This window comes from Rhinoderma darwinii, assembly GCF_050947455.1.
Source record: "Rhinoderma darwinii isolate aRhiDar2 chromosome 3 unlocalized genomic scaffold, aRhiDar2.hap1 SUPER_3_unloc_6, whole genome shotgun sequence".
Lineage (NCBI taxonomy): Eukaryota > Metazoa > Chordata > Amphibia > Anura > Rhinodermatidae > Rhinoderma > Rhinoderma darwinii.
The window spans coordinates 360,377-383,531 of record NW_027461749.1 but is presented as its reverse complement, the minus strand read 5'-3'; the positions used below and the strand labels follow the sequence as shown (position 1 = coordinate 383,531).

General features: G+C 45.8%; 1 protein-coding gene across 1 annotated transcript in view; it reads right to left on the bottom strand.

The window, feature by feature from the left end:
* Window positions 1-22,535, bottom strand: part of SENP3 (SUMO specific peptidase 3) — a 50,100-nt gene extending 27,565 nt beyond the window's left edge. The window contains exons 1-3 of the mRNA XM_075847408.1: window positions 22,157-22,535; window positions 4,264-4,711; window positions 3,980-4,180 (exon numbers count right to left, since the gene is read on the bottom strand). Coding sequence (XP_075703523.1) covers window positions 3,980-4,180; window positions 4,264-4,702 — 640 coding nt within the window. The 5' untranslated portion in view covers window positions 4,703-4,711; window positions 22,157-22,535. The remainder of the gene's footprint in view (window positions 1-3,979; window positions 4,181-4,263; window positions 4,712-22,156) is intronic.
* Window positions 22,536-23,155: the final 620 nt, after the last annotated feature.

Sequence of the window (23,155 nt, the reverse complement as noted above, 5' to 3'; positions counted from 1 at the left end):
AGTATAATACAGGATGTAACTCAGGATCTGTACAGGATAAGTAATGTATATACACAGTGACTCCACCAGCAGAATAGTGAGTGCAGCTCTGGAGTATAATACAGGATGTAACTCAGGATCAGTACAGGATAAGTAATGTAATGTATGTACACAGTGACTCCACCAGCAGAATAGTGAGTGCAGCTCTGGAGTATAATACAGGATGTAACTCAGGATCTGTACAGGATAAGTAATGTATATACACAGTGACTCCACCAGCAGAATAGTGAGTGCAGCTCTGGAGTATAATACAGGATGTAACTCAGGATCAGTACAGGATAAGTAATGTAATGTATGTACACAGTGACTCCACCAGCAGAATAGTGAGTACAGCTCTGGAGTATAATACAGGATGTAACTCAGGATCAGTACAGGATCAGTAATGTAATGTATGTACACAGTGACTCCACCAGCAGAATAGTGAGTGCAGCTCTGGAGTATAATACAGGATGTAACTCAGGATCAGTACAGGATAAGTAATGTAATGTATGTACACAGTGACTCCACCAGCAGAATAGTGAGTGCAGCTCTGGAGTAGAATATAGGATATAACTCAGGATAAGTAATGTAATGTATGTACACAGTGACTCCACCAGCAGAATCGTGAGTGCAGCTCCGGAGTATAATACAGGATCTAACTCAGGATCAGTACAGGATAAGTAATGTAATGTATGTACACAGTGACTCCACCAGCAGAATAGTGAGTGCAGCTCTGGAGTATAATACAGGATGTAACTCAGGATCAATACAGGATAAGTAATGTAATGTATGTACACAGTGACTCCACCAGCAGAAGAGTGAGTGCAGCTCTGGAGTATAATACAGGATATAACTCAGGATCAGTACAGGATAAGTAATGTAATGAATGTACACAGTGACTGCACCAGCAGAATAGTGAGTGCAGCTCTGGAGTATAATACAGGATCTAACTCAGGATCAGTACAGGATAAGTAATATATGTACGCAGTGACCCCACCAGCAGAATAGTGAGTGCAGCTCTGGAGTATAATACAGGATCTAACTCAGGATCAGTACAGGATAAGTAATGTAATGTACACAGTGACTCCACCAGCAGAATAGTGGGTGCAGCTCTGGAGTATAATACAGGATATAACTCAGGATCTGTACAGGATAAGTAATGTAATGTATGTACAGTGACTCCACCAGCAGAATAGTTAGTGCAGCTCTGGAGTATAATACAGGATATAACTCAGGATCAGTACAGGATAAGTAATGTATATACACAGTAACTCCACCAGCAGAATAGTGAGTACAGCTCTGCAGTATAATACAGGATGTAACTCAGTATCAGTACAGGATAAGTAATGTATGTACACAGTGACTGCACCAGCAGACTAGTGAGTGCAGCTCTGGAGTATAATACAGGATGTAACTCAGGATCAGTGCAGGATAAGTAATGTAATGTACGTACACAGTGACTCCACCAGCAGAATAGTGAGTGCAGCTCTGGAGTATAATACAGGATATAACTCAGGATCTGTACAGAATAAGTAATGTAATGTATGTACACAGTGACTCCACCAGCAGAATAGTGAGTGCAGCTCTGGAGTATAATACAGGATGTAACTCAGGATCAGTAATGTAATGTATGTACACAGTGACTCCACCAGCAGAATAGTGAGTGCAGCTCTGGAGTATAATACAGGATATAACTCAGGATCAGTACAGGATAAGTAATGTATATACACAGTAACTCCACCAGCAGAATAGTGAGTACAGCTCTGCTTTATAATACAGGATGTAACTCAGTATCAGTACAGGATAAGTAATGTATGTACACAGTGACTGCACCAGCAGAATAGTGAGTGCAGCTCTGGGGTATAATACAGGATATAACTCAGGATCAGTACAGGATAAGTAATGTAATGTATGTACACAGTGACTCCACCAGCAGAATAGTGAGTGCAGCTCTGGAGTATAATACAGGATATAACTCAGGATCAGTACAGGATAAGTAATGTATGTACACAGTGACTCCACCAGCAGAATCGTGAGTGCAGCTCCGGAGTATAATACAGGATATAACTCAGGATCAGTACAGGATAAGTAATGTAATGTATGTACACAGTGACTCCACCAGCAGAATAGTGGGTGCAGCTCTGGAGTATAATACAGGATATAACTCAGGATCAGTACAGGATAAGTAATGTATGTACACAGTGACTCCACCAGCAGAATAGTGAGTGCAGCTCTGGAGTATAATACAGGATATAACTCAGGATCAGTACAGGATAAGTAATGTATGTACACAGTGAGACTACCAGCAGAATAGTGAGTGCAGCTCTGGAGTATAATACAGGATATAACTCAGGATCTGTACAGGATAAGTAATGTAATGTATGTACACAGTGACTCCACCAGCAGAATAGTGAGTGCAGCTCTGGAGTATAATACAGGATGTAACTCAGGATCAATAATGTAATGTATGTACACAGTGACTCCACCAGCAGAATAGTGAGTGCAGCTCTGGAGTATAATACAGGATATAACTCAGGATCAGTAATGTATATACACAGTGACTCCACCAGCAGAATAGGGAGTACAGCTCTGCAGTATAATACAGGATGTAACTCAGTATCAGTACAGGATAAGTAATGTATGTACACAGTGACTGCACCAGCAGAATAGTGAGTGCAGCTCTGGAGTATAATACAGGATGTAACTCAGGATCAGTGCAGGATAAGTAATGTAATGTATGTGCACAGTGACTCCACCAGCAGAATAGTGAGTGCAGCTCTGGAGTATAATACAGGATGTAACTCAGGATCAGTACAGTAATGTAATGTATGTACACAGTGACTCCACCAGCAGAATAGTGAGTGCAGCTCTGGAGTATAATACAGGATATAACTCAGGATCAGTACAGGATAAGTAATGTAATGTATGTACACAGTGACTCCACCAGCAGAATAGTGAGAGCAGCTCTGGAGTATAATACAGGATATAACTCAGGATCAGTACAGGATAAGTAATGTAATGTATGTACACAGTGACTCCACCAGCAGAATAGTGAGTGCAGCTCTGGAGTGTAATACAGGATGTAACTCAGGATCAGTACAGGATAAGTAATGTAATGTATGTACACAGTGACTCCACCAGCAGGATAGTGAGTGCAGCTCTGGAGTATAATACAGGATGTAACTCAGGATCAGTACAGGATAAGTAATGTAATGTATGTACGCAGTGACTCCACCAGCAGAATAGTGAGTGCAGCTCTGGAGTATAATACAGGATGTAACTCAGGATCAGTACAGGATAAGTAATGTATGTACACAGGGACTCCACCAGCAGACTGGTGAGTGCAGCTCTGGGGTATAATACAGGATGTAACTCAGGATCAGTACAGGATCAGTAATGTAATGTATGTACACAGTGACTCCACCAGCAGAATAGTGAGTGCAGCTCTGGAGTATAATACAGGATATAACTCAGGATCAGTACAGGATAAGTAATGTAAAGTATGTACACAGTGACTCCACCAGCAGAATAGTGAGAGCAGCTCTGGAGTATAATACAGGATATAACTCAGGATCAGTACAGGATAAGTAATGTATGTACGCAGTGACCCCACCAGCAGAATAGTGAGTACAGCTCTGGAGTATAATACAGGATATAACTCAGGATCAGTACAGGATAAGTAATGTAATGTATGTACACAGTGACTCCACCAGCAGAATAGTGAGTGCAGCTCTGGAGTATAATACAGGATATAACTCAGGATCAGTAATGTAAGGTTTGTACACAGTGACAACATATATGGCAGCATTGACCTACAGGCCTGAATAGCTGAGGAGAGGACATTGTATGGTGACTCGGTGGTACCAGTAAGGCTTCTAGGGGATAATACCGGTGTAATATAGCATGTGACGGTAGCGCAGTATGGGCAGATAGCAGGGGGCGGAGTATAAAGTGGACTCACTCTGCACACAGGCCACATGTTCCTCTGTTAATGCCGGGGCCTGGACCTCCTTCTCTGTAGCTGGACTTAGACCTCCTTGGTTGTGGGGTCCATTTGGGGCTGGTCCGTCCTGTCCTCCGATGCTGCACACATTGGTGATGAGGATGGCGTCGGACTCCGTGGGGAGAGTTGCGAAACCGTTCGGAAGTTTGAGCGTTGGACCTGGTGGTAAAAAGAAGGGGAGACATATTGAGGAACGGGTTATATGGGCAGAGGAAACACGCCGGCACGAGCGCGCCCCTTACCTTCGTCATCCTCAGCTACGTGATTGGCCAGTGACTGCTCCTCCATAGGTCCTAAGCGTTGTGCCTTCCCCACCGCCATTCCTGCCGAGCCTCCACCCCCTTCCCTTCTCCTGGCCCCATTTCGTCTACGGCGTCCCCCCAGACTGCCCCATATCTTCCAGTAGAAAGGCAGCGAGATTGTCCTCTTGTAGAGGCGACAGTAGAGGGAGCGCAGCACGCGTAGCCGCAGTCTTCGCCCTCTGCGCTGTCTCGGGGGCTGCTGACAGGACTTCTTCAGCTGGGACTCTTCCTCCTCCTCTTCTTCCCAGCAGTTCTCCTCTCGTATACTGTCCTCCCGGAAACGGTCATCCCGGATACTGAACATTTTGCCATGTTTGTCGGGAGGCAGGAGGTGGCTGGTAAAGGGAGGAAGATGGCGCTGGACAGGGGTGTGCCTCATCGTGGGGAGCTGCAAGACACAAAGCCAGGAAAAGCCAAATATACTCAATGCCTTACCCTATAAAGCCGCGCTCCTTCACCCCGCAAAATAGAAGGAGCAAAGGCACGAGAGATTACGGAGGGCAGAACTTATAGGGGAGCCGGATGTGGTGCTACAAGCCGCAGAACGACGACGGTCAAGAACACGGACAGCGACAAAACTCAGAGCGGTGAACAGAATAATACAAAGGCCAAGCATGAGGGATATATGAGGTGCGGTATATTACCGGGGTACAGTGTAGTGTGATATATGAGGTGCGGTATATTACCGGGGTACAGTGCAGTGTGATATATGAGGTGTGGTATATTACCGGGGTACAGTGTAGTGTGATATATGAGGTGCGGTATATTACCGGGTACAGTGTAGTGTGATATATGAGGTGCGGTATATTACCGGGGTACAGTGTAGTGTGATATATGAGGTGCGGTATATTACCGGGGTACAGTGTAGTGTGATATATGAGGTGCGGTATATTACCGGGGTACAGTGTAGTGTGATATATGAGGTGCGGTATATTACCGGGGTACAGTGTAGTGTGATATACGAGGTGCGGTATATTACCGGGGTACAGTGTAGTGTGATATACGAGGTGCGGTATATTACCGGGGTACAGTGTAGTGTGATATACGAGGTGCGGTATATTACCGGGGTACAGTGTAGTGTGATATACGAGGTGCGGTATATTACCGGGGTACAGTGTAGTGTGATATACGAGGTGCGGTATATTACCGGGGTACAGTGTAGTGTGATATATGAGGTGCGGTATATTACCGGGGTACAGTGTAGTGTGATATATGAGGTGCGGTATATTACCAGGGTACAGTGTAGTGTGATATATGAGGTGCGGTATATTACCGGGGTACAGTGTAGTGTGATATATGAGGTGCGGTATATTACCGGGGTACAGTGTAGTGTGATATATGAGGTGCGGTATATTACCGGGGTACAGTGTAGTGTGATATATGAGGTGCGGTATATTACCGGGGTACAGTGTAGTGTGATATATGAGGTGCGGTATATTACCGGGGTACAGTGTAGTGTGATATATGAGGTGCGGTATATTACCGGGGTACAGTGTAGTGTGATATATGAGGTGCGGTATATTACCGGGGTACAGTGTAGTGTGATATATGAGATGCGGTATATTACCGGGGTACAGTGTAGTGTGATATATGAGGTGCGGTATATTACCGGGGTACAGTGTAGTGTGATATATGAGGTGCGGTATATTACCGGGGTACAGTGTAGTGTGATATATGAGGTGCGGTATATTACCGGGGTACAGTGTAGTGTGATATATGAGGTGCGGTATATTACCGGGGTACAGTGTAGTGTGATATATGAGGTGCGGTATATTACCAGGGTACAGTGTAGTGTGATATATGAGGTGCGGTATATTACCGGGGTACAGTGTAGTGTGATATATGAGGTGCGGTATATTACCGGGGTACAGTGCAGTGTGATATACGAGGTGCGGTATATTACCGGGGTACAGTGTAGTGTGATATATGAGGTGCGGTATATTACCGGGGTACAGGGTAGTGTGATATATGAGGTGCGGTATATTACCGGGGTACAGTGTAGTGTGATATATGAGGTGCGGTATATTACCGGGGTACAGTGTAGTGTGATATACGAGGTGCGGTATATTACCGGGGTACAGTGTAGTGTGATATACGAGGTGCGGTATATTACCGGGGTACAGTGTAGTGTGATATATGAGGTGCGGTATATTACCGGGGTACAGTGTAGTGTGATATATGAGGTGCGGTATATTACCGGGGTACAGTGTAGTGTGATATATGAGGTGCGGTATATTACCGGGGTACAGTGTAGTGTGATATATGAGGTGTGGTATATTACCGGGGTACAGTGTAGTGTGATATATGAGGTGCGGTATATTACCGGGGTACAGTGCAGTGTGATATATGAGGTGCGGTATATTACCGGGGTACAGTGCAGTGTGATATACGAGGTGCGGTATATTACCGGGGTACAGTGTAGTGTGATATACGAGGTGCGGTATATTACCGGGGTACAGTGTAGTGTGATATACGAGGTGCGGTATATTACCGGGGTACAGTGCAGTGTGATATATGAGGTGCGGTATATTACCGGGGTACAGTGTAGTGTGATATACGAGGTGCGGTATATTACCGGGGTACAGTGTAGTGTGATATACGAGGTGCGGTATATTACCGGGGTACAGTGTAGTGTGATATATGAGGTGCGGTATATTACCGGGGTACAGTGTAGTGTGATATATGAGGTGTGGTATATTACCGGGGTACAGTGTAGTGTGATATACGAGGTGCGGTATATTACCGGGGTACAGTGTAGTGTGATATATGAGGTGCGGTATATTACCGGGGTACAGTGCAGTGTGATATATGAGGTGCGGTATATTACCGGGGTACAGTGTAGTGTGATATACGAGGTGCGGTATATTACCGGGGTACAGTGCAGTGTGATATATGAGATGCGGTATATTACCGGGTACAGTGTAGTGTGATATATGAGGTGCGGTATATTACCGGGGTACAGTGTAGTGTGATATACGAGGTGCGGTATATTACCGGGGTACAGTGTAGTGTGATATATGAGGTGGGGTATATTACCGGGGTACAGTGTAGTGTGATATATGAGGTGCGGTATATTACCGGGGTACAGTGCAGTGTGATATATGAGGTGCGGTATATTACCGGGGTACAGTGTAGTGTGATATATGAGGTGCGGTATATTACCGGGGTACAGTGTAGTGTGATATATGAGGTGCGGTATATTACCGGGTACAGTGTAGTGTGATATATGAGGTGCGGTATATTACCGGGGTACAGTGCAGTGTGATATATGAGGTGCGGTATATTACCGGGGTACAGTGCAGTGTGATATATGAGGTGCGGTATATTACCGGGGTACAGGGTAGTGTGATATATGAGGTGCGGTATATTACCGGGGTACAGTGTAGTGTGATATACGAGGTGCGGTATATTACCGGGGTACAGTGTAGTGTGATATATGAGGTGCGGTATATTACCGGGGTACAGTGTAGTGTGATATATGAGGTGCGGTATATTACCGGGGTACAGTGTAGTGTGATATATGAGGTGCGGTATATTACCGGGGTACAGTGTAGTGTGATATATGAGGTGCGGTATATTACCGGGGTACAGTGCAGTGTGATATATGAGGTGCGGTATATTACCGGGGTACAGTGTAGTGTGATATACGAGGTGTGGTATATTACCGGGGTACAGGGTAGTGTGATATATGAGGTGCGGTATATTACCGGGGTACAGTGTAGTGTGATATATGAGGTGCGGTATATTACCGGGGTACAGTGTAGTGTGATATATGAGGTGCGGTATATTACCGGGGTACAGTGTAGTGTGATATACGAGGTGCGGTATATTACCGGGGTACAGTGTAGTGTGATATATGAGATGCGGTATATTACCGGGGTACAGTGTAGTGTGATATATGAGGTGCGGTATATTACCGGGGTACAGTGCAGTGTGATATATGAGGTGCGGTATATTACCGGGGTACAGTGCAGTGTGATATATGAGGTGCGGTATATTACCGGGGTACAGTGTAGTGTGATATACGAGGTGCGGTATATTACCGGGGTACAGTGTAGTGTGATATATGAGGTGCGGTATATTACCGGGGTACAGTGTAGTGTGATATATGAGGTGGGGTATATTACCGGGGTACAGTGTAGTGTGATATATGAGGTGCGGTATATTACCGGGGTACAGTGTAGTGTGATATATGAGGTGTGGTATATTACCGGGGTACAGTGTAGTGTGATATATGAGGTGCGGTATATTACCGGGGTACAGTGTAGTGTGATATATGAGGTGCGGTATATTACCGGGGTACAGTGCAGTGTGATATACGAGGTGCGGTATATTACCGGGGTACAGTGCAGTGTGATATATGAGGTGCGGTATATTACCGGGGTACAGTGCAGTGTGATATACGAGGTGCGGTATATTACCGGGGTACAGTGCAGTGTGATATATGAGGTGCGGTATATTACCGGGGTACAGTGTAGTGTGATATACGAGGTGCGGTATATTACCGGGGTACAGTGTAGTGTGATATATGAGGTGCGGTATATTACCGGGGTACAGTGTAGTGTGATATATGAGGTGCGGTATATTACCGGGGTACAGTGTAGTGTGATATATGAGGTGCGGTATATTACCGGGGTACAGTGTAGTGTGATATATGAGGTGCGGTATATTACCGGGGTACAGTGTAGTGTGATATATGAGGTGCGGTATATTACCGGGGTACAGTGTAGTGTGATATATGAGGTGCGGTATATTACCGGGGTACAGTGTAGTGTGATATATGAGGTGCGGTATATTACCGGGGTACAGTGTAGTGTGATATATGAGGTGCGGTATATTACCGGGGTACAGTGCAGTGTGATATATGAGGTGCGGTATATTACCGGGGTACAGTGTAGTGTGATATACGAGGTGCGGTATATTACCGGGGTACAGTGTAGTGTGATATACGAGGTGCGGTATATTACCGGGGTACAGTGTAGTGTGATATATGAGGTGCGGTATATTACCGGGGTACAGTGTAGTGTGATATATGAGGTGCGGTATATTACCGGGGTACAGTGTAGTGTGATATATGAGGTGCGGTATATTACCGGGGTACAGTGTAGTGTGATATACGAGGTGCGGTATATTACCGGGGTACAGTGTAGTGTGATATATGAGGTGCGGTATATTACCGGGGTACAGTGTAGTGTGATATACGAGGTGCGGTATATTACCGGGGTACAGTGTAGTGTGATATATGAGGTGCGGTATATTACCGGGGTACAGTGCAGTGTGATATATGAGGTGCGGTATATTACCGGGGTACAGTGCAGTGTGATATATGAGGTGCGGTATATTACCGGGGTACAGTGCAGTGTGATATATGAGGTGCAGTATATTACCGGGGTACAGTGTAGTGTGATATATGAGGTGCGGTATATTACCGGGGTACAGTGTAATGTGATATATGAGGTGCGGTATATTACCGGGGTACAGTGTAGTGTGATATATGAGGTGCGGTATATTACCGGGTACAGTGTAGTGTGATATATGAGATGCGGTATATTACCGGGGTACAGTGTAGTGTGATATATGAGATGCGGTATATTACCGGGTACAGTGTAGTGTGATATATGAGATGCGGTATATTACCGGGGTACAGTGTAGTGTGATATATGAGGTGCGGTATATTACAGGGGTACAGTGTAGTGTGATATATGAGGTGCGGTATATTACCGGGGTACAGTGTAGTGTGATATATGAGGTGCGGTATATTACCGGGGTACAGTGTAGTGTGATATATGAGGTGCGGTATATTACCGGGGTACAGTGCAGTGTGATATATGAGGTGCGGTATATTACCGGGGTACAGTGCAGTGTGATATATGAGGTGCGGTATATTACCGGGTACAGTGTAGTGTGATATACGAGGTGTGGTATATTACCGGGGTACAGTGCAGTGTGATATACGAGGTGCGGTATATTACCGGGGTACAGTGTAGTGTGATATATGAGGTGCGGTATATTACCGGGGTACAGTGTAGTGTGATATACGAGGTGCGGTATATTACCGGGGTACAGTGTAGTGTGATATATGAGGTGCGGTATATTACCGGGGTACAGTGTAGTGTGATATATGAGGTGCGGTATATTACCGGGGTACAGTGTAGTGTGATATATGAGGTGCGGTATATTACCGGGGTACAGTGTAGTGTGATATATGAGGTGCGGTATATTACCGGGGTACAGTGTAGTGTGATATATGAGGTGCGGTATATTACCGGGGTACAGTGTAGTGTGATATACGAGGTGCGGTATATTACCGGGGTACAGTGTAGTGTGATATATGAGGTGCGGTATATTACCGGGGTACAGGGTAGTGTGATATGAGGTGCGGTATATTACCGGGGTACAGTGTAGTGTGATATACGAGGTGCGGTATATTACCGGGGTACAGTGTAGTGTGATATATGAGGTGCGGTATATTACCGGGGTACAGTGTAGTGTGATATACGAGGTGCGGTATATTACCGGGGTACAGTGTAGTGTGATATATGAGGTGCGGTATATTACCGGGGTACAGTGTAGTGTGATATATGAGATGCGGTATATTACCGGGGTACAGTGTAGTGTGATATATGAGGTGCGGTATATTACCGGGGTACAGTGTAGTGTGATATATGAGGTGCGGTATATTACCGGGGTACAGTGTAGTGTGATATATGAGGTGCGGTATATTACCGGGGTACAGGGTAGTGTGATATGAGGTGCGGTATATTACAGGGGTACAGTGTAGTGTGATATATGAGGTGCGGTATATTACCGGGGTACAGTGCAGTGTGATATATGAGGTGCGGTATATTACCGGGGTACAGTGTAGTGTGATATATGAGGTGCGGTATATTACCGGGGTACAGTGTAGTGTGATATATGAGGTGCGGTATATTACCGGGGTACAGTGCAGTGTGATATATGAGGTGCGGTATATTACCGGGGTACAGTGTAGTGTGATATATGAGGTGCGGTATATTACCGGGGTACAGTGTAGTGTGATATATGAGGTGCGGTATATTACCGGGGTACAGTGTAGTGTGATATATGAGGTGCGGTATATTACCGGGGTACAGTGTAGTGTGATATATGAGGTGCGGTATATTACCGGGGTACAGTGTAGTGTGATATACGAGGTGCGGTATATTACCGGGGTACAGTGTAGTGTGATATATGAGGTGCGGTATATTACCGGGGTACAGTGTAGTGTGATATATGAGGTGTGGTATATTACCGGGGTACAGTGCAGTGTGATATATGAGGTGCGGTATATTACCGGGGTACAGTGTAGTGTGATATATGAGGTGCGGTATATTACCGGGGTACAGGGTAGTGTGATATATGAGGTGCGGTATATTACCGGGGTACAGTGTAGTGTGATATACGAGGTGCGGTATATTACCGGGGTACAGTGTAGTGTGATATATGAGGTGCGGTATATTACCGGGGTACAGGGTAGTGTGATATATGAGGTGCGGTATATTACCGGGGTACAGGGTAGTGTGATATACGAGGTGCGGTATATTACCGGGGTACAGTGTAGTGTGATATATGAGGTGCGGTATATTACCGGGGTACAGTGTAGTGTGATATACGAGGTGCGGTATATTACCGGGGTACAGTGTAGTGTGATATATGAGGTGCGGTATATTACCGGGGTACAGTGTAGTGTGATATATGAGGTGCGGTATATTACCGGGGTACAGTGCAGTGTGATATATGAGGTGCGGTATATTACCGGGGTACAGTGTAGTGTGATATACGAGGTGCGGTATATTACCGGGGTACAGTGTAGTGTGATATATGAGATGCGGTATATTACCGGGGTACAGTGTAGTGTGATATATGAGGTGCGGTATATTACCGGGGTACAGTGTAGTGTGATATACGAGGTGTGGTATATTACCGGGGTACAGTGTAGTGTGATATACGAGGTGCGGTATATTACCGGGGTACAGTGTAGTGTGATATATGAGGTGCGGTATATTACCGGGGTACAGTGTAGTGTGATATATGAGGTGCGGTATATTACCGGGGTACAGTGTAGTGTGATATATGAGGTGCGGTATATTACCGGGGTACAGTGTAGTGTGATATACGAGGTGCGGTATATTACCGGGGTACAGTGTAGTGTGATATATGAGGTGCGGTATATTACCGGGGTACAGTGTAGTGTGATATATGAGGTGCGGTATATTACCGGGGTACAGTGTAGTGTGATATATGAGGTGCGGTATATTACCGGGGTACAGTGCAGTGTGATATACGAGGTGCGGTATATTACCGGGGTACAGTGTAGTGTGATATATGAGGTGCGGTATATTACCGGGGTACAGTGTAGTGTGATATATGAGGTGCGGTATATTACCGGGGTACAGTGCAGTGTGATATACGAGGTGCGGTATATTACCGGGGTACAGTGTAGTGTGATATATGAGGTGCGGTATATTACCGGGGTACAGTGTAGTGTGATATATGAGGTGCGGTATATTACCGGGGTACAGTGTAGTGTGATATATGAGGTGCGGTATATTACCGGGGTACAGTGTAGTGTGATATATGAGGTGCGGTATATTACCGGGGTACAGTGTAGTGTGATATATGAGGTGCGGTATATTACCGGGGTACAGTGCAGTGTGATATATGAGGTGCGGTATATTACCGGGGTACAGTGTAGTGTGATATACGAGGTGCGGTATATTACCGGGGTACAGTGCAGTGTGATATACGAGGTGCGGTATATTACCGGGGTACAGTGTAGTGTGATATATGAGGTGCGGTATATTACCGGGGTACAGTGTAGTGTGATATACGAGGTGCGGTATATTACCGGGGTACAGTGTAGTGTGATATACGAGGTGCGGTATATTACCGGGGTACAGTGTAGTGTGATATATGAGGTGCGGTATATTACCGGGGTACAGTGTAGTGTGATATATGAGGTGCGGTATATTACCGGGGTACAGTGTAGTGTGATATATGAGGTGCGGTATATTACCGGGGTACAGTGTAGTGTGATATATGAGGTGCGGTATATTACCGGGGTACAGTGTAGTGTGATATATGAGGTGCGGTATATTACCGGGGTACAGTGTAGTGTGATATATGAGGTGCGGTATATTACCGGGGTACAGTGTAGTGTGATATATGAGGTGCGGTATATTACCGGGGTACAGTGTAGTGTGATATACGAGGTGCGGTATATTACCGGGTACAGTGTAGTGTGATATATGAGGTGCGGTATATTACCGGGGTACAGTGCAGTGTGATATATGAGGTGCGGTATATTACCGGGGTACAGTGTAGTGTGATATATGAGGTGTGGTATATTACCGGGGTACAGTGTAGTGTGATATATGAGGTGCGGTATATTACCGGGGTACAGTGTAGTGTGATATATGAGGTGCGGTATATTACCGGGGTACAGGGTAGTGTGATATGAGGTGCGGTATATTACAGGGGTACAGTGTAGTGTGATATATGAGGTGCGGTATATTACCGGGGTACAGTGTAGTGTGATATATGAGGTGCGGTATATTACCGGGGTACAGTGTAGTGTGATATACGAGGTGCGGTATATTACCGGGGTACAGTGTAGTGTGATATATGAGGTGCGGTATATTACCGGGGTACAGTGTAGTGTGATATATGAGGTGCGGTATATTACCGGGGTACAGTGTAGTGTGATATATGAGGTGCGGTATATTACCGGGGTACAGTGTAGTGTGATATATGAGGTGTGGTATATTACCGGGGTACAGTGTAGTGTGATATATGAGGTGCGGTATATTACCGGGGTACAGTGCAGTGTGATATACGAGGTGCGGTATATTACCGGGGTACAGTGTAGTGTGATATATGAGGTGCGGTATATTACCGGGGTACAGTGCAGTGTGATATATGAGGTGCGGCATATTACCGGGGTACAGTGTAGTGTGATATATGAGGTGGGGTATATTACCGGGGTACAGTGTAGTGTGATATACGAGGTGCGGTATATTACCGGGGTACAGTGTAGTGTGATATATGAGGTGCGGTATATTACCGGGGTACAGGGTAGTGTGATATATGAGGTGCGGTATATTACCGGGGTACAGTGTAGTGTGATATATGAGGTGCGGTATATTACCGGGGTACAGTGTAGTGTGATATATGAGGTGCGGTATATTACCGGGGTACAGTGTAGTGTGATATATGAGGTGCGGTATATTACCGGGGTACAGTGTAGTGTGATATATGAGGTGCGGTATATTACCGGGGTACAGTGTAGTGTGATATATGAGGTGCGGTATATTACCGGGGTACAGTGCAGTGTGATATATGAGGTGCGGTATATTACCGGGGTACAGTGTAGTGTGATATATGAGGTGCGGTATATTACCGGGGTACAGTGTAGTGTGATATATGAGGTGCGGTATATTACCGGGGTACAGTGTAGTGTGATATATGAGGTGCGGTATATTACAGGGGTACAGTGTAGTGTGATATATGAGGTGCGGTATATTACCGGGGTACAGTGTAGTGTGATATACGAGGTGCGGTATATTACCGGGGTACAGTGTAGTGTGATATATGAGGTGCGGTATATTACCGGGGTACAGTGTAGTGTGATATATGAGGTGCGGTATATTACCGGGGTACAGTGTAGTGTGATATACGAGGTGCGGTATATTACCGGGGTACAGTGTAGTGTGATATACGAGGTGCGGTATATTACCGGGGTACAGTGTAGTGTGATATATGAGGTGCGGTATATTACCGGGGTACAGTGTAGTGTGATATATGAGGTGCGGTATATTACCGGGGTACAGTGTAGTGTGATATATGAGGTGCGGTATATTACAGGGGTACAGTGTAGTGTGATATACGAGGTGCGGTATATTACCGGGGTACAGTGTAGTGTGATATATGAGGTGCGGTATATTACCGGGGTACAGTGTAGTGTGATATACGAGGTGCGGTATATTACCGGGGTACAGTGCAGTGTGATATACGAGGTGCGGTATATTACCGGGGTACAGTGTAGTGTGATATATGAGGTGCGGTATATTACCGGGGTACAGTGTAGTGTGATATACGAGGTGCGGTATATTACCGGGGTACAGTGTAGTGTGATATACGAGGTGCGGTATATTACCGGGGTACAGTGTAGTGTGATATATGAGGTGCGGTATATTACCGGGGTACAGGGTAGTGTGATATGAGGTGCGGTATATTACCGGGGTACAGTGTAGTGTGATATATGAGGTGCGGTATATTACCGGGGTACAGTGTAGTGTGATATATGAGGTGCGGTATATTACAGGGGTACAGTGTAGTGTGATATATGAGGTGCGGTATATTACCGGGGTACAGGGTAGTGTGATATATGAGGTGCGGTATATTACCGGGGTACAGTGTAGTGTGATATATGAGGTGCGGTATATTACCGGGGTACAGTGTAGTGTGATATACGAGGTGCGGTATATTACCGGGGTACAGTGTAGTGTGATATATGAGGTGCGGTATATTACCGGGGTACAGGGTAGTGTGATATATGAGGTGCGGTATATTACCGGGGTACAGTGTAGTGTGATATATGAGGTGCGGTATATTACCGGGGTACAGTGTAGTGTGATATATGAGGTGCGGTATATTACCGGGGTACAGTGTAGTGTGATATATGAGGTGCGGTATATTACCGGGGTACAGTGTAGTGTGATATATGAGGTGCGGTATATTACCGGGGTACAGTGTAGTGTGATATACGAGGTGCGGTATATTACCGGGGTACAGTGCAGTGTGATATACGAGGTGCGGTATATTACCGGGGTACAGTGTAGTGTGATATATGAGGTGCGGTATATTACCGGGGTACAGTGTAGTGTGATATACGAGGTGCGGTATATTACCGGGGTACAGTGTAGTGTGATATACGAGGTGCGGTATATTACCGGGGTACAGTGTAGTGTGATATATGAGGTGCGGTATATTACCGGGGTACAGGGTAGTGTGATATGAGGTGCGGTATATTACCGGGGTACAGTGTAGTGTGATATATGAGGTGCGGTATATTACCGGGGTACAGTGTAGTGTGATATATGAGGTGCGGTATATTACAGGGGTACAGTGTAGTGTGATATATGAGGTGCGGTATATTACCGGGGTACAGGGTAGTGTGATATATGAGGTGCGGTATATTACCGGGGTACAGTGTAGTGTGATATATGAGGTGCGGTATATTACCGGGGTACAGTGTAGTGTGATATACGAGGTGCGGTATATTACCGGGGTACAGTGTAGTGTGATATACGAGGTGCGGTATATTACCGGGGTACAGTGTAGTGTGATATACGAGGTGCGGTATATTACAGGGGTACAGTGTAGTGTGATATATGAGGTGCGGTATATTACCGGGGTACAGTGCAGTGTGATATATGAGGTGCGGTATATTACCGGGGTACAGTGCAGTGTGATATACGAGGTGCGGTATATTACCGGGGTACAGGGTAGTGTGATATATGAGGTGCGGTATATTACAGGGGTACAGTGTAGTGTGATATATGAGGTGCGGTATATTACCGGGGTACAGTGTAGTGTGATATATGAGGTGCGGTATATTACCGGGGTACAGGGTAGTGTGATATATGAGGTGCGGTATATTACCGGGGTACAGTGTAGTGTGATATATGAGGTGCGGTATATTACCGGGGTACAGTGTAGTGTGATATACGAGGTGCGGTATATTACCGGGGTACAGTGTAGTGTGATATATGAGGTGCGGTATATTACCGGGGTACAGTGTAGTGTGATATATGAGGTGCGGTATATTACCGGGGTACAGTGTAGTGTGATATACGAGGTGCGGTATATTACCGGGTACAGTGTAGTGTGATATATGAGGTGCGGTATATTACCGGGGTACAGTGTAGTGTGATATATGAGGTGCGGTATATTACCGGGGTACAGTGTAGTGTGATATATGAGGTGCGGTATATTACCGGGGTACAGTGTAGTGTGATATATGAGGTGCGGTATATTACCGGGGTACAGGGTAGTGTGATATACGAGGTGCGGTATATTACCGGGGTACAGTGTAGTGTGATATATGAGGTGCGGTATATTACCAGGGTACAGTGTAGTGTGATATATGAGGTGCGGTATATTACCGGGGTACAGTGTAGTGTGATATATGAGGTGCGGTATATTACCGGGGTACAGTGTAGTGTGATATATGAGGTGCGGTATATTACCGGGGTACAGTGTAGTGTGATATATGAGGTGCGGTATATTACCGGGGTACAGTGTAGTGTGATATATGAGGTGCGGTATATTACCGGGGTACAGTGTAGTGTGATATACGAGGTGCGGTATATTACCGGGGTACAGTGTAGTGTGATATATGAGGTGCGGTATATTACCGGGGTACAGTGTAGTGTGATATATGAGGTGCGGTATATTACCGGGGTACAGTGTAGTGTGATATATGAGGTGGGGTATATTACCGGGGTACAGTGTAGTGTGATATACGAGGTGCGGTATATTACCGGGGTACAGTGCAGTGTGATATATGAGGTGCGGTATATTACCGGGGTACAGTGTAGTGTGATATATGAGATGCGGTATATTACCGGGGTACAGTGTAGTGTGATATATGAGGTGCAGTATATTACCGGGGTACAGTGTAGTGTGATATATGAGGTGCGGTATATTACCGGGGTACAGTGCAGTGTGATATATGAGATGCGGTATATTACCGGGGTACAGTGTAGTGTGATATATGAGGTGCAGTATATTACCGGGGTACAGTGTAGTGTGATATATGAGGTGCGGTATATTACCGGGGTACAGTGTAGTGTGATATATGAGGTGCGGTATATTACCGGGGTACAGTGTAGTGTGATATATGAGGTGCGGTATATTACCGGGGTACAGTGTAGTGTGATATATGAGGTGCAGTATATTACCGGGGTACAGTGTAGTGTGATATATGAGGTGCGGTATATTACCGGGGTACAGTGTAGTGTGATATATGAGGTGCGGTATATTACCGGGGTACAGTGTAGTGTGATATACGAGGTGCGGTATATTACCGGGGTACAGTGTAGTGTGATATATGAGGTGCGGTATATTACCGGGGTACAGTGTAGTGTGATATATGAGGTGCGGTATATTACCGGGGTACAGTGTAGTGTGATATATGAGGTGCGGTATATTACCGGGGTACAGTGTAGTGTGATATATGAGGTGCGGTATATTACCGGGGTACAGTGTAGTGTGATATATGAGGTGCGGTATATTACCGGGGTACAGTGTAGTGTGATATACGAGGTGCGGTATATTACCGGGGTACAGTGCAGTGTGATATACGAGGTGCGGTATATTACCGGGGTACAGTGTAGTGTGATATATGAGGTGCGGTATATTACCGGGGTACAGTGTAGTGTGATATATGAGGTGCGGTATATTACCGGGGTACAGTGTAGTGTGATATATGAGGTGCGGTATATTACCGGGGTACAGTGTAGTGTGATATATGAGGTGCGGTATATTACCGGGGTACAGTGTAGTGTGATATACGAGGTGCGGTATATTACCGGGGTACAGTGTAGTGTGATATATGAGGTGCGGTATATTACCGGGGTACAGTGTAGTGTGATATATGAGGTGCGGTATATTACCGGGGTACAGTGTAGTGTGATATATGAGGTGCGGTATATTACCGGGGTACAGTGTAGTGTGATATATGAGGTGCGGTATATTACCGGGGTACAGTGTAGTGTGATATATGAGGTGCGGTATATTACCGGGGTACAGTGTAGTGTGATATATGAGGTGCGGTATATTACCGGGGTACAGTGTAGTGTGATATATGAGGTGCGGTATATTACCGGGGTACAGTGTAGTGTGATATATGAGGTGCGGTATATTACCGGGGTACAGTGTAGTGTGATATATGAGGTGCGGTATATTACCGGGGTACAGTGTAGTGTGATATATGAGGTGCGGTATATTACCGGGGTACAGTGTAGTGTGATATACGAGGTGCGGTATATTACCGGGGTACAGTGTAGTGTGATATATGAGGTGCGGTATATTACCGGGGTACAGTGTAGTGTGATATATGAGGTGCGGTATATTACCGGGGTACAGTGTAGTGTGATATATGAGGTGCGGTATATTACCGGGGTACAGTGTAGTGTGATATATGAGGTGCGGTATATTACCGGGGTACAGTGTAGTGTGATATACGAGGTGCGGTATATTACCGGGGTACAGTGTAGTGTGATATACGAGGTGCGGTATATTACCGGGGTACAGTGTAGTGTGATATATGAGGTGCGGTATATTACCGGGGTACAGTGTAGTGTGATATACGAGGTGCGGTATATTACCGGGGTACAGTGTAGTGTGATATATGAGGTGCGGTATATTACCGGGGTACAGTGTAGTGTGATATATGAGGTGCGGTATATTACCGGGGTACAGTGTAGTGTGATATACGAGGTGCGGTATATTACCGGGGTACAGTGTAGTGTGATATACGAGGTGCGGTATATTACCGGGGTACAGTGTAGTGTGATATATGAGGTGCGGTATATTACCGGGGTACAGTGTAGTGTGATATATGAGGTGCGGTATATTACCGGGGTACAGTGTAGTGTGATATACGAGGTGCGGTATATTACCGGGGTACAGTGTAGTGTGATATACGAGGTGCGGTATATTACCGGGGTACAGTGTAGTGTGATATATGAGGTGCGGTATATTACCGGGGTACAGTGCAGTGTGATATATGAGGTGCGGTATATTACCGGGGTACAGTGTAGTGTGATATATGAGGTGCGGTATATTACCGGGGTACAGTGTAGTGTGATATATGAGGTGCGGTATATTACCGGGGTACAGTGTAGTGTGATATATGAGGTGCGGTATATTACCGGGGTACAGTGTAGTGTGATATATGAGGTGCGGTATATTACCGGGGTACAGTGTAGTGTGATATATGAGGTGCGGTATATTACCGGGGTACAGTGTAGTGTGATATATGAGGTGCGGTATATTACCGGGGTACAGTGTAGTGTGATATACGAGGTGCGGTATATTACCGGGGTACAGTGTAGTGTGATATATGAGGTGCGGTATATTACCGGGGTACAGTGTAGTGTGATATATGAGGTGCGGTATATTACCGGGGTACAGTGTAGTATATGAGGTGCGGTATATTACCGGGGTACAGTGTAGTGTGATATACGAGGTGCGGTATATTACCGGGGTACAGTGTAGTGTGATATATGAGGTGCGGTATATTACCGGGGTACAGTGTAGTGTGATATATGAGGTGCGGTATATTACCGGGGTACAGGGTAGTGTGATATATGAGGTGCGGTATATTACCGGGGTACAGTGTAGTGTGATATATGAGGTGCGGTATATTACCGGGGTACAGTGTAGTGTGATATATGAGGTGCGGTATATTACCGGGGTACAGTGTAGTGTGATATACGAGGTGCGGTATATTACCGGGGTACAGTGTAGTGTGATATATGAGGTGCGGTATATTACCGGGGTACAGTGTAGTGTGATATATGAGGTGCGGTATATTACCGGGGTACAGTGTAGTGTGATATATGAGGTGCGGTATATTACCGGGGTACAGTGTAGTGTGATATACGAGGTGCGGTATATTACCGGGGTACAGTGTAGTGTGATATACGAGGTGCGGTATATTACCGGGGTACAGTGCAGTGTGATATATGAGGTGCGGTATATTACCGGGGTACAGTGTAGTGTGATATACGAGGTGCGGTATATTACCGGGGTACAGTGTAGTGTGATATATGAGGTGCGGTATATTACCGGGGTACAGTGCAGTGTGATATATGAGGTGCGGTATATTACCGGGGTACAGTGTAGTGTGATATACGAGGTGCGGTATATTACCGGGGTACAGTGTAGTGTGATATATGAGGTGCGGTATATTACCGGGGTACAGTGTAGTGTGATATATGAGGTGCGGTATATTACCGGGGTACAGTGTAGTGTGATATACGAGGTGCGGTATATTACCGGGGTACAGTGTAGTGTGATATATGAGGTGGGGTATATTACAGGGGTACAGTGTAGTGTGATATATGAGGTGCGGTATATTACCGGGGTACAGGGTAGTGTGATATGAGGTGCGGTATATTACCGGGGTACAGTGTAGTGTGATATATGAGGTGCGGTATATTACCGGGGTACAGTGTAGTGTGATATACGAGGTGCGGTATATTACTGGGGTACAGTGTAGTGTGATATATGAGGTGCGGTATATTACCGGGGTACAGTGTAGTGTGATATATGAGGTGCGGTATATTACCGGGGTACAGGGTAGTGTGATATGAGGTGCGGTATATTACCGGGGTACAGTGTAGTGTGATATATGAGGTGTGGTATATTACCGGGGTACAGTGTAGTGTGATATATGAGGTGCGGTATATTACCGGGGTACAGGGTAGTGTGATATATGAGGTGCGGTATATTACCGGGTACAGTGTAGTGTGATATATGAGGTGCGGTATATTACAGGGGTACAGTGTAGTGTGATATATGAGGTGCGGTATATTACCGGGGTACAGTGTAGTGTGATATATGAGGTGCGGTATATTACCGGGGTACAGTGTAGTGTGATATACGAGGTGCGGTATATTACCGGGTACAGTGTAGTGTGATATATGAGGTGCGGTATATTACTGGGGTACATGGCAGGGAGATATACGGGGGTGCAGGTTATTCCTCCGGTGGTAGCTCTGTCTTCCCTCCCCCTATCACGTACACGTCCGCTGTTGCTCTCCAGGGTCCCCCGCGTCCTTTCATCCCCTCCCTTGGACACCGGGCCGCGCTCTTTTCTCTCTGTCGTCGTCGGTCGGGCAGTCGCACGTTAATGACGTCACACAGTAGCGCCGACACCTCCTGCAGGGAGTGGGACCGGATCGCTATGGTAACACCGCCCCCGTTCCGGAAGCGTCGCCATCTTTAGCCTCTCACAATGCGGTATTTAGACCCGGCGCATGTCGCCATCTTGGTACTCCTGTAAACTGCTCTTCTCAATTGCAGCTACTGTCGTACGGTCCTTGAAGACGTTGATGGACGACTAAAGGGTTATCTGGGGGCAGTAAAGGAATGTTTCCCGGGCTCGGGGCTGTGTAAACCGCCATGATACCCCATCAGCATTTTATTGACGCCATCTTGGAACACCCAGACAAGCACCGCACGTGTTCATCACTTATTGTTTCTTTTACTAGCAGCCCTGACATAGTACCACATGGGCTGCCCCAGGCCACGTGACCAGTCTCCTTGGAAACTACAGTTTCCTCCACACCCCCTATATTTCTCACATGTACCCTCCCCAGAGTCACATGGTAAGCGGTGTAATGTGAAGGGGGGTGTATATATATATATATGGTAATATCAGTGTATGAGGGTGTATATAGGGTAATGTCAGTGTATGAGGGTGTATATAGGGTAATGTCAGTGTATGAGGGTGTATATAGGGTAATGTCAGTGTATGAGAGTGTATATAGGGTAATGTCAGTGTATGAGGGTGTATATAGGGTAATGTCAGTGTATGAGGGTGTATATAGGGTAATATCAGTGTATGAGGGTTTATATAGGGTAATATCGGTGCATGGGGTGTATATAGGGTAATATCGGTGTATGAGGTTGTTTATAGGGTAATATCAGTGTATGGGTGTGTATATAGGGTAATATCAGTGTATGGGGGTGTATATAGGGTAATAGTGTATGGGGGTGTATATAGGGTAATATCAGTGTA